At 41.7% G+C, this 12,799-nt stretch overlaps 1 protein-coding gene across 1 annotated transcript in view; it reads right to left on the bottom strand.

Moving 5' to 3' along the window:
• The window catches only part of hsd17b12b (hydroxysteroid (17-beta) dehydrogenase 12b), a 31,988-nt gene extending 19,461 nt beyond the window's left edge, over positions 1 to 12,527 (bottom strand). The window contains exons 1-2 of the mRNA XM_046840481.1: positions 12,220 to 12,527; positions 2,974 to 3,020 (exon numbers count right to left, since the gene is read on the bottom strand). Of these exons, the coding sequence (XP_046696437.1) occupies positions 2,974 to 3,020; positions 12,220 to 12,391 (219 nt within the window). The 5' untranslated portion in view covers positions 12,392 to 12,527. The remainder of the gene's footprint in view (positions 1 to 2,973; positions 3,021 to 12,219) is intronic.
• Between the last annotated feature and the right edge of the window lie 272 nt (positions 12,528 to 12,799).

Genomic DNA, 12,799 nt, shown 5'->3' with positions numbered 1-12,799 from the left:
TTGCCGGATGTGTGGATCATAGCGGGGGTTTTTTTTTGGTCTGGGGAATAGGGATATGTTTCTGATCCATCACCACAGTAGATGGCAGTAACGCTCTATTTAAGAATGCGAATCAATAATGACGACGAAAAAGAAGAAGGGAAGAAGGAGGATCAGGGCAGTTTTCGGTGCTTGATTTGAGATTTGGCGCATCAGTAAAAAAAAAAAAATGTTTAGTGATTGAAATACATTTTCGATGGAGGTTTTCGAAGACGTCGTAAATAAATGTATTGCATTTTATTTTTATTAACAAAAATGTGTGCTGAATTAATCGCACGTTACTAAATATATTATATATATATAATTTATCTCTGTAATGAGAAGGGTGTGGTCTAATGACATCAACACCCTATATCAGGTGTGCATAATTATTAGGCAACTTCCTTTCCTTTGGCAAATGGGTCAAAAGAAGGACTTGACAGGCTCAGAAAAGTCAAAAATAGTGAGATATATTGCAGAGGGATGCAGCAGTCTTAAAATAGCCAAGCTTCTGAGCGTGATCATCGAACAATCAAGCGTTTCATTCAAAATAGTCGACAGGGTCGCAAGAAGCGTGTGGAAAAACCAAGGCGCAAAATAACTGCCCGTGAACTGAGAAAAGTCAAGCGTGCAGCTGCCAAGATGCCACTTGCCACCAGTTTGGCCATATTTCAGAGCTGCAACATCACTGAGTGCCCAAAAGCACAAGGTGTGCAATACTCAGAGACATGGCCAAGGTAAGAAAGGCAGAAAGTCGACCACCACTGAACAAGACACACAAGCTGAAACGTCAAGACTGGGCCAAGAAATATCTCAAGACTGATTTTCTAAGGTTTTATGGACTGATGAAATGAGAGTGAGTCTTGATGGGCCAGATGGATGGGCCCGTGGCTGGATTGGTAAAGGGCAGAGAGCTCCAGTCCGACTCAGGCGCCAGCAAGGTGGAGGTGGAGTACTGGTTTGGGCTGGTATCATCAAAGATGAGCTTGTGGGGCCTTTTCGGGTTGAGGATGGAGTCAAGCTGAACTCCCAGTCCTACTGCCAGTTTCTGGAAGACACCTTCTTCAAGCAGTGGTACAGGAAGAAGTCTGCATCCTTCAAGAAAAACATGATTTTCATGCAGGACAATGCTCCATCACACACGTCCAAGTACTCCACAGCGTGGCTGGCAAGAAAGGGTATAAAAGAAGAAAATCTAATGATATGGCCTCCTTGTTCACCTGATCTGAACCCCATTGAGAACCTGTGGTCCATCATCAAATGTGCGATTTACAAGGAGGAAAACAGTACACCTCTCTGAACAGTGTCTGGGAGGCTGTGGTTGCTGCTGCACGCAATGTTGATGGTGAACAGATCAAAACACTGACAGAATCCATGGATGGCAGGCTTTTGAGTGTCCTTGCAAAGAAAGGTGGCTATATTGGTCACTGATTTGTTTTGTTTGGTTTTGAATGTCAGAAATGTATATTTGTGAATGTTGAGATGTTATATTGGTTTCACTGGTAAAAATAAATAATTGAAATGGGTATGAATTTGTTTTTTGTTAAGTTGCCTAATAATTATGCACAGTAATAGTCACCTGCACACACAGATATCCCCCTAAAATAGCTAAAACTAAAAACTACTTCCAAAAATATTCAGCTTTGATATTAATGAGTTTTTTGTGTTCATTGAGAACATGGTTGTTCAAATTAAATCCTCAAATAAAATTAATCCTCAAAAATACAACTTGCCTAATAATTCGGCACTCCTGTACTGTAAACATTTTACAGTAATTATGGTGTTTTAAATTGCGTAAATCATCAGGACACCAAACGGAGCTTTTGCTTTGTTTCCACACGGACGTTTTTAATTGCCGGATGTGTGGATCATAGCGGGGGTTTTTTTTTGGTCTGGGGAATAGGGATATGTTTCTGATCCATCACCACAGTAGATGGCAGTAACGCTCTATTTAAGAATGCGAATCAATAATGACGACGAAAAAGAAGAAGGGAAGAAGGAGGATCAGGGCAGTTTTCGGTGCTTGATTTGAGATTTGGCGCATCAGTAAAAAAAAAAAAAAATGTTTAGTGATTGAAATACATTTTCGATGGAGGTTTTCGAAGACGTCGTAAATAAATGTATTGCATTTTATTTTTATTAACAAAAATGTGTGCTGAATTAATCGCACGTTACTAAATATATTATATATATATAATTTATATTTTTTTAATAGAATTTCAATAAATATTAGTATATAATATTTTAAAGTCTAGTTTCGTAACACACCAACAGATGGCAGCACAAGTCTGCACGCACAGTCACAGGAAGCACCGACCTTCATAAGTCAGTTTGCCAAAAAACATCGTCCTGTGTTCATCGGGAGCTGTGCAGCTGGTGCTGTTCTATTCACGTACGTTACCCACGTCTGCTTTTCAGACCACATTTGCACCCGGTCACAGAGATTCTTCTTGCCGGACACAACACTATCTCACTTCTGCACCCACCCTACCGCCAGATTCGGCTCCTGAGGACTTCACCCTATTCCTGAAGATGAAGATCTAGATCAAAGGTCGCCGTTTTGACACCACTGCAGAGATCCACCGTGAAACACACAAGGTGCTCGAGATGCTTTGAAGAAAAACAACTTTCAGAACATAGAAGTGGCAGGTACGCTGGGAGCTCGGTATTGTGGTGTAAGGGGAATATTTTGAAGGTGATAGTGTAAACGTAGATAAATAAACAGAGCTATTCCTTTGAAACTTTGGTACCACCTGATAGACAGACAGAGACGAAACTTGATGGTAAGAAGTAAGCAGGATGCGAGATCTACAAATGAGCAGCGATGTCGAAAGGGTGTGCGCTTTATATGCTGTGTTTTAGAATGAAGTCCTCCACTAAGACCTCTCCACTCATGACTCATTGTGTTTCCTGTGAAAGAAATTTTTTTTTTTAAATGAAATACTGGAATCTTACCTCCTCCGCATAGGCTTTTCCGATTCCATCAGTGGCTCCGGTTACGACTGCGTGTCGGAAAAAAAAAATGAGAGGAAACAGTTAGTTCGAGAAATGACACATTAACTACTTGTAGCGTGACACAGAACCACAAACGGTAGCGGCATGGAAAAATCCACTAACAGCATGGTTTCCTTTCCTGAACCTATCGTAAATGGCATTTTAATGTGATGAGGAAAAGAATATTATATTACTACATTTATGGATGTAATCAATTACGGCGCACACCCACACGTGGATGCGTATCTCTGACGTCAGCATGACGTGCCACGTTGGTTGGGCAAAGTCCCCCGAAATGGAGAGCTGGAAATGGAATTGGGGGAATGAAGTGCTAACAGGATGTCGAGTGCGAGAGCGCTCCTCGGCCGTTCTTGCTCGGTCGTCCTTGCTTTACCAAGACAACACGGGCTATTTTAAGCCATTTGCTCCATCACCCCCTCTCGCTGCTCACCTCTGTAAAAATAAATAAATAAATAAATAAATAGCTGAAAGCGAAGCCATGGAAAGAGACAGGCTGAAGAAGCACTGCCTTGACACAAAAAGAGCGAGAAGAGCTCAGATTCGTGACCGAGCCTCGCCTTGCCGTCGGGGGGGCACGGCCCTCGCGTCACCCTCCTTGACCTTGCCATGGTTCGTGTCATAGGAGGCAGAGCTCTGATTAAAGATTCACATGAGTGCTCTGCCTTCCACTGGAGTAGCGGAGAAGAGTGTGTGGAAAAGGAGGGAGGAAGGAGGGCTGACGAACAACAAGACAAGGGTGGGGTGAGTGAGGACTGATGCTGGGGGCAGCTAAAAATAGAACGAAGAGTGAAAGGCAAGCGGCAACTACAGAGTACAGTCGAGAAGGGGAGGTGGCACACAGCTAGAGGCGAGGGAAATTTCTGCATGCGTTCAGATCATTTTCATTACGGAAAAAAAATGTGAGATCACGATCTCGTGCAAATGCCTCGTTGCTGTAACGTCACCGCGTAAATTTGGGCCGAATATTCAACGATCGAACCAAGATCAAAGATCCAAAGGGTGAAGACGCACGTTCACGTCGATGCACATAAGCAGAAGAGTCGAAAAACCAAACAGACAAATGGATTCATCTCATTTTTATTTGTATTGGTCTTTAAACAATTAACACAATCAAAACTGCTTTACAGAGATGCAGCGGTTATAAAAGGATGTACGAGTTTATTCCTTATAATCATACGTTTGTCCCTAACGAGCGAGCCAGTGGCGACTGTGGTGAGGAAAAACTCCCCGAAACCGCACGAGGAAGAAACCTTGAGAAGAACCAGACTCAAAACAGAAACCGTCCTCATCATCGAAAGTCCGTTCATGACAGTTCCATCACTGCCTTGCAGGAACAGGTGATAAAATAACCTGTGGTCCTCAGCCATTGTAGTAAACTGTTGATATTACAGTCTAAATCCATGCTCAGTACTGTAACTTGAGTGAACTCTTAACATGATGTAAGAACATTGAGATGTTGTTGTGTCCACACAATCTCAGAAAAGTGGAATCACGATATTGGTATAATAAATGTAATTGCCCAGCCCTGAACTGCACTCATTCCCAAAACCAAGCCATCCATTCCAGCCATCGAAGTGGTAGCTCCGTGTTTAAGGCTCTGAGTTACTGATCAAAAAGTCAGGGATTCAAGCTGCAGTATCTCCAAGCTGCCACTCTTGGGGCCCTTAAACAAGGCCCTTATCCCTCAGTGCTTCAGGTCTGATGTATCACGGCCGACGCTGTGCTCTGACCCCGGCTTCCCAACATCTCTGGGATATGCGAAAAAAGAATTTCACTGTGCTGTAATGTACATGTGGCAAGTATAAAGCACCTTTCATCATTTCCTTCATACAACTGAGCAGGGTTAAGGGCCTTGCTCGAGGGCCCCAGCAGGGGGAGCTTCGTGACTACAACCTCTGTTGAGCCTTTGTTGGTCCCAACTAAAGAGCACTCAGAATGCAGGTTTCTACCAGGCAATAAAATAATACGTTTACCACATTTATGGCATTGGGCAGATTAATGCATTGTCTGAAACCAACAGCAGGTGAGTAAAAGATTTCACTCTCCTCAAAAAAAAAAAAAAAAAAAAAAAAGGAGGAATCTATTCTAGTATGATCTGTGAAGAGTGAGGATGCCCCCTCTGAGCGCGCATCGCCGCTGCTGCTGCTGCTGCAAAATAGTCTGAGGGCTAAAAAAAGAACACGAGATTAAAAATACCAGGCCGGCGCTGCAGCCTCGTATGGATCGGCTGCGGCACTTGAATACCAACAAGGATCAGTGTCACATCTTCCCCTAGCGCAGAGAACGCAGGCTACAGAGGAAACCGTAAAAACGGGCTCATGCATCAGGTGTCCAGCTGCTGATTGTTTTAATGAATGTTCACTGTCCTCTGGTGCATGAAAGATAGCAGTCCGTTCCACAGAAAACAGTGCTGGGATAAACATAGCCTCGTTCACAGGAGGGGGTACATGTGGCGTCCACGTGGATTGTGCTTTTTCTCCTCCGATGCAACCATGCTCCTTTCAAACAACTCAAATAACTTTTTCGGGTGTGTGCGTGTGTGTGAATGGGTGTTGGAAGTGCCAGCCTTTCTCTGTCCCTGGATGTCTGCAGCGTTACATAATAAAGGGAGCTCTTCATTGGATGGCGCGAACGAGGCTTGAAAGGGTCCCCTGGGCCGTGCGTGCTTTAAATAGCATGGGATGCCATGTGCCTTTCTCGACCGCTTTATTCACTTCTCTAAAAATAGCTCGAGATGCGTTTGATGCTTTCAGAAAGGTTCCTAAATACCGATCAGTGATGACCGATGAGAACGTTTCACTTGAACGAGGGGACTCGGACTGTTCCAGCAGCTTTGCTACCTACCTCCATGAAAATATGCTTCACATGGTTTGGAGTCGAAGATCTTGAGTTGGAGTAGTAGCTCAGTGATTAAAACTAACTTCTGGTCAGAAGGTCATGAGCTCAAATCCCAGCTCCCAAAGCTGCCACTTGGAACCCTTGCACAGGACCCTTAACCCTCGAATGTTGGACTTCTTGTCAGAAGGTCATGAGCACAAATCCCAGCTTATTAAGCTGCCACTTGGAGCCAGCCACCCTCAATTTTAGACTTCTGATCAGGAGGTCGTGAGCTCAAATCTAGGGCTGAAACGATTCCCTGAGTAACCTGCATACAAAAAAAAAATTTTGTCCATTTAAATAAACACGGAGCATTGTGTTTCACCACGGACAATTATTACTGACGCACCACCTGCTAAACTCTGGAGTAATCTGTACAGGTTAATGCACGCTACAGAATAAAAAAGTGGAGAAACGAGGAAAAAACAGCGAGGGGCGATGAGCTCAAATCCCAGCCCACTAAGCTGCCACTCTGGGTCCTTGAGAAAGACCCTTTCTCTCAAAGTTGGTCTTCTGGTCAGAAGGTCGAAATTCCAGCCCACTAACCACTAACTCCGCAACAGTGTCAAAACGGTGACCTTTGATCTAGAACTTCATCTTAGGGAAGAGGGCGAAGGCCACAAGCGCCAAATCTGGCGAGTAGGGTGGGTACATGTCGTTTCCAGTGAGAAACTGTCGTGTGACGAGAGCTCGATGAGCACGTGGTCCGAATAGCACCAGTTGCACAGCTCCCTATGTACACAGGACGGTGCCTTTTGGCAAATTATCTTATGAAGGTCGGTGCTACCTGTGACTGTGCGTGCAGACTTATTACAAAACTAGTCTCTGAACTTTTTGATACCACCTCGTATAGATCTCCTACACCTGAGGAAATATGTTTAAGCAAGACAATGGAAAATTTCCTGTAAGAAGGGTAGAGCTGGTGGGTAAAGAATATACAGAGGATTGATAAGATGAGAAGTTTAGTTTTTCTCCTGGTTCCCAGCTTGTCTCTCAGCTACACTGATTGCGTGTGTATGGTGATGGAGCCAGCATTCATTTTGGGTGAATGATCACCCAGTTTAGTATAGAATAGTTCTAATATAAACTACAGATCCACCACAACCCTGACCGGAGTTCCATGAACATTTATGGCATTTGGTAGACGCCATTATCTTAAGTGACTTACAACTGAGCAGTTGAGGGTTCAAGGACTTGCTGAAGGGCCCAGCAGCTTAGTGGTGCTGGGGTTGGAGTCCAATGCCTTAAACTCTGAGTTCTCAAATCCCCTAGAGTGACTACTGTAGATCAATAAATCTCTTTCCATATGCAATTCCTTGAGTTTGGTCCTGGAACAGTGTAATAATTCAGAAAGTATAAAAATCAAGAAGTGTTCAGTTCCCACTAATCTTTTACTCCAACAGTTAAGGCCTTGAGGCCCATGGTCACGTTTGTGCCTAATAAATAAGGCTTTTGATGACGGAGCATGGAGAAGAGCTGAAGACAGAGAACTGTGTGTGTGTGTGTGTGTGTGTGTGTGTGTGTGTGTGTGTGGTGTGTTCATGCAGGGACAGCAGGGGAGAAGCACACATTATTTTATGACTGGGAGGACAGATGGAGAATAAAGCAGCTCAGCTGAATGGGACGATGTGCAAGAACGGGGTGATGGGGCACATGGCAGCGAGGGTGCACATCACGAGAGCGATATAAACAAACGCACGCACACGGATTCACACGGCCAATCGCGTCGCTGCCTCCAACCAACCAATTACAGGCTGTGATTTCAGATGCCTTCATTCACAAAAGCAGAAACATAAACGGAAAGGGAATTCACACATCACGAGAACCTGTCAGGAACGAGCTGAAAATAGAGCTGTTTAGGATTGGTTTTTTTAGCCAAGTGTAAACGCTTACTGATTTTCACAAGTGCTACTCAATCCCACAGCCAGGGGTCTCCATGTAACAGGCCATATGTTCATAACGCATGCACATGTCAAACTGAAAACACATGTACAAGAGGATACAGTATTACGGAACATGTACTGTGGGTAGTGCTGGTAGGAGAAGTGGCAGCTGAATGGATAAGATGTTGGACTTTAGTATGGAAGGTCATGGGTTCAATCCCAGTACCACCAAGCTGCCACTTCTGTGCCCTTAAAGCAAGGGCCTTAACCTTCAAATGCTCAGCTGTCTAACTCAGATAACTGCAAGGTCACTCGGGATAAGGGCATCTGCCAAATGCCATAAATGGTAATGCTAGGAGAAGTAGTAGCTCGGTGGTAAAGATGTACTTCTGATCAGAAAATCATGAGTTCAAATCCAAGCAGTGCCGATTCCTTGCTCCTGGGCCCCTGAGCAAGTCCCCTTAAGGCTCAAAATGTGAAAAACGTAAGTGAGTCAAGTCTTGGTTGGCAAGTCTGAATGCTCAGGAGGTTGTGAGTGCTAATACCAGCACTGCCAATCTACCCCTCCTGGGCCCTTGAGCAAGGCCCTTAACTTTCAACTGCTAAATTGTATAAATAACCACATCATTTTGAAGGTCATGGGTTCTGATCCCAGCAATCAAAATCTCCAACACCTGGTCCATTGAACAAGGCCCTTAAAAGCTTAACTGCTCAGTTATAAGTTATTTAGAAGGCCATGGGTTCTAATCCCAGCACTGCCAATCTGTCACTGCTGGGCCCTTGAGCACGGCCCCTAACTGCTCAGTCCCAACCCATTATAGTGGAAGCTCCAAATATCTCAGCACTACAGTACAGAAGGGAATTTGATTTGATGTGATTGGACACAAGCAAATATTAACATATTTATAATATCTATTATTACCATATTTGTTCATACACTTATCTTTAGTAACAGCTATATCCTGGTCAAGGGTGTGGTAGATGCACCATGTACACACACCTTCACACCCTCATACACAAATAAAGCGATTTAGAATCGCCTTTTACCTTCCTGAGGTTCCGTTAGCTTTCAGGAGGCGGCAAGAAACCAGAGAAAGCAGACACATGGAGTAACACAGGAAGAGAAACACCACACAGAATGGGGTTCGAGTCCCGGTATTGCCAAGCTGCCACTGTTGGGCCCTTAAGCAAGGTCCTTAAACCTCTCTAGTCCAGAAATATCAATGGAATATTCGAAGACAGAATTGTGCTGCACTGTACAATTGGCAAGGGAAAAAAAAACCCTTTTACCTCAATATCATTTCCTTCCATTTATTACGGAGGATTTCTTCCTTAGTCGTGAATGATGGCTGCAGTCATTTTCCTGTCATATACCCCTCATTTCTGAGCAGAATTAGATTACTTTCTTCAAAAAGAACTCGTGACGTGTAATCAAATCTGCCCGATGTTAAAATCCTTCGAAGCAAAAGAAAAGAACGAGAAATAAGGTCCTGATTGGGACTCGTGTTCCTCCGACTCCTTTGTAAAGCTTTGCAAAGTTTACAATTTACTAATTAAAAGCCACTAATCATCTCACGATTAAACCCGCCGAGACATCAGTGACCAATCAGTCACCAGGGATCTGATTCATTTTAGCTCGAATAACTAAACCGGTGTCTGCACCGGACGGACGAGTTGAAGATATGATCAGACAGCGTACAAATAAACAACTCTTACGCAAACATAATTAATGATCGTGACGCCAGAGGACGGCAAGGTGAAGCGGACTTTTGAACTTCACTGCTGCACTTTGTTGAACCTCGGTGAAGGGAGATCATGAGGTGATCCTACTGATCTCGTGGAATTAGAACAATGAATCAGATTTCGTCTACATGCAATGTCAGTGTAGACAGACTGCGAGAGAAAGAAGAAAGATGGTGCATAGTGACAATATATATAATTGTGTGTGGGGAAAAAAAATAAATAAATATATATATATATACACACACACACACACACACACACACACACCTATATAAGGGCTGCAAATAAATATTATTTTGAAAAAATTTAATAATCTGCCAATTATTTTTTATTATTATTAATTAATTTTTTTCGATAAATCGGATAATGAGCTTTTTTAATTCGATGTTTTGCTTATTATAACTTTATTAAACGATAATGCAACAGCCACATATTGAGTTTATTGGACATCTTAACGTTTTTAGCGGCTGCTAGTTGAGAAGCGTATGGGGGGGGGGGGATTTCTTCTTTCAACAAATTCACTCATGCTGGTTGTTTCCATGAAGAAAAAGTGAGCGAGGATGAAGCAATTTGTGTAAATCAACTTTTGTATTGTTTTTTTTTGTAGATGGCAAGTTGACAACCATGCTTACAAAAACCTATATAAAATATCATACAACATTGTTTTCACAATTTTTGTTAAAAAAAATACACTTTCATTTGCGGTGATATCAGCATCTAGAATAATTAATTGAATGTTTATATAATGTTTTATAATTAAATGGTATATGCAGAAATTAAAATATACAAACATTGAAGTCACTGCTATAATAAACAAATACTATAAAAAGAGAATAGAAACACACCAGTGTGTTTTCTTTTCATGTGCTCGTGCATCACTGTGGTGATTCCATACACACAAACTCCACTTTACATAACTTCCAGGTACAGTTTTCTTTGTTGCGTTTAAAATGAAATGCTTTTAAGGTTTTGGATGACTTGGGACGCACACTTCCTGCTGCTAACTGGCCCCTTTACTGTCCGGCATTTCGCATTCATTAACAACGAGTTTCATTGTCACCAAGTTGTTGCAGCTCTAATTAATAGATAGATAGATAGATAGATAGATAGATAGATAGATAGATAGATAGATAGATAGATAGATAGATAGATAGATAATGTCTGGTCGGTATGTATATATATATACACAGCGGAACCTCGATACTCGCGACCTTGACACTCGCGACCTCGATAGTTGCCGACTTTTCATTCAAGTTCAAGAGTAACTCGCAAAAAATCTGATAGTTCACGAGAAGCCGCGAGTGGCTCGAAAGTTCGGTGTAACATTCCAAAACAGAGTTTGCACTAATACATTTTTAAAAAATGCTTGAAAAACTATGTATTATTGTATTATTCATTTAAAGTAGTAAATAAAACATTTATGACAAATCATTCAAATTTCTTCGAAAAAGGAACCATTAAAATAAGAGTCAAAACCTCGACATTTTTTGTTACTCGTAAGTGGTCACAGAGCGTAACCCCCCCGCGAGGGGGGTTCACCCTGTAATACACAAACACTGTTTTATCTTTTGTTTGTTTACAGAAAGAAACAACCAGCATGAGTGAATCAGTTGGAAGGAGAAATCCTTCATACCCTCCTCAACTAGCAGCCACTATAAACTTTATAATGTCTATAATAAAGAACTTCTGTGGCTTTTGCATTTTTCAAAAGTACACTTTTAACTTGAACCTTGAACTTGGGTTTTATATAGTTATACTAAGCAAAACATTCCAATAAAAAAAATCTATTTTTTTATTTATTTTTTTTATTCAAACAATCGGGAAAAAATATTCATCCAATTAATCAATTATCAAAAAATAATGCAACCCTAATTTTATTTATTTATATATATTTATTTATATTATATATATATATATATATATATATATATATATATATATATATATATATATTAACGCAAACTCATTTTAACGGCACTAATTCTTTTCATTATATTAAAATTAAAATAAATTAATATAAACGAGGCAAAATAAAAACCTTCAACACAAAAATTTTTATTCTGACGTCCTTCCTTTACTTAGATATAAAAATAATAAATAAACTCTCCGAATTTTTAATCACTTATTTGTTTTACTGACGTCTTAAATCCAGCACCAAAATCCGCCGTGATGCACACATCCGGCAATTAAAACCGTCCGTGTAGAAACACAGCAAAATTGACGTTCGGTGTCCTGATGATTTAAAGTAATTTAAAACGCCGTAATTACTTTAAAACATTTAATATTTTGTCTTCACGCTCAGGGTTGAGTATTAAAAATCTGAAAAGTATTAATTTAATAAAAATGTGCGATCAATCACGAGTTAACTGATGACAATTATGCGATATTAAAATATTTGAATCGACTGATAAACCGAATACAGACAGATGCGTGTGTGAAAAGGAAGAAGTAGTTTATATTTTTTTTTATGCATTCAAGGGTCTCATTCTGGACCACTTTTTAATACTGAACACGTTTTTGCAAAAGAAATGATGGAACATTTATTGTTTTAGAGTTTTGTTGTTGCTGTGAATGATTCCACTTTGATGGTACACTTCTAGTCAGCATGACCTCACTACAGAGTGAAGGAACACCATGCTGCCTTGTGCTGCAGGTATGTGGATCAGTCCACCTGCCTCCTTACCTGCCCATTTCCCGAGTCTGGAAGACTTGATGAGGTTCCCGTTTCCTAGGACCCACACGCGGAGGCCGTAAAGGAGTCGGTACAGGGTGCACACGGACACCCAGGCCACTGTCACAGCCCCGACCCAAAACAAGGGCACCTGAACCTGCTTGAGAAGATCTGCAGCCTCCATGATTACAACCTGAGCGTCTGTGCGCCTCGAAGAAACTCCAGCTACCAGCTAATTTCCGTTCAAGCAGGCAATGTAAGCAACAAGAGCTCAGATTGTCCGTGTGGCTGAATCCCAAACACCGCTTTATTCCCTATATATGTGCCCTATATAGTCCTCAATAGCGAAGGGTATTTGTTCCCTACGTAGTGCACTTATATATGTGCCAGGAATGTGATTGGGATTCAGCCATCAAACTTCTCGCCTCTTACTTCCGCGTTAGCACGCGTTACTGAGTGGCGTGGTGCCGTTCTCGAGCTCTGATTGGATGATAGTTATGTCATTCAAAATAGATTTTTACAGGCGGGTCTGAGTAGAAGGCGGGCCTTAAAAATTAAATGTGCAGAATCACGTAAAGTACAGAAGAAAGAA

The sequence above is a fragment of the Silurus meridionalis genome, chromosome 26 (assembly GCF_014805685.1).
Source record: "Silurus meridionalis isolate SWU-2019-XX chromosome 26, ASM1480568v1, whole genome shotgun sequence".
In the NCBI taxonomy this organism is placed as follows: domain Eukaryota; kingdom Metazoa; phylum Chordata; class Actinopteri; order Siluriformes; family Siluridae; genus Silurus; species Silurus meridionalis.
Note: the sequence above shows the minus strand (reverse complement) of the source record. Positions and strands in the feature narration are given on the sequence as shown.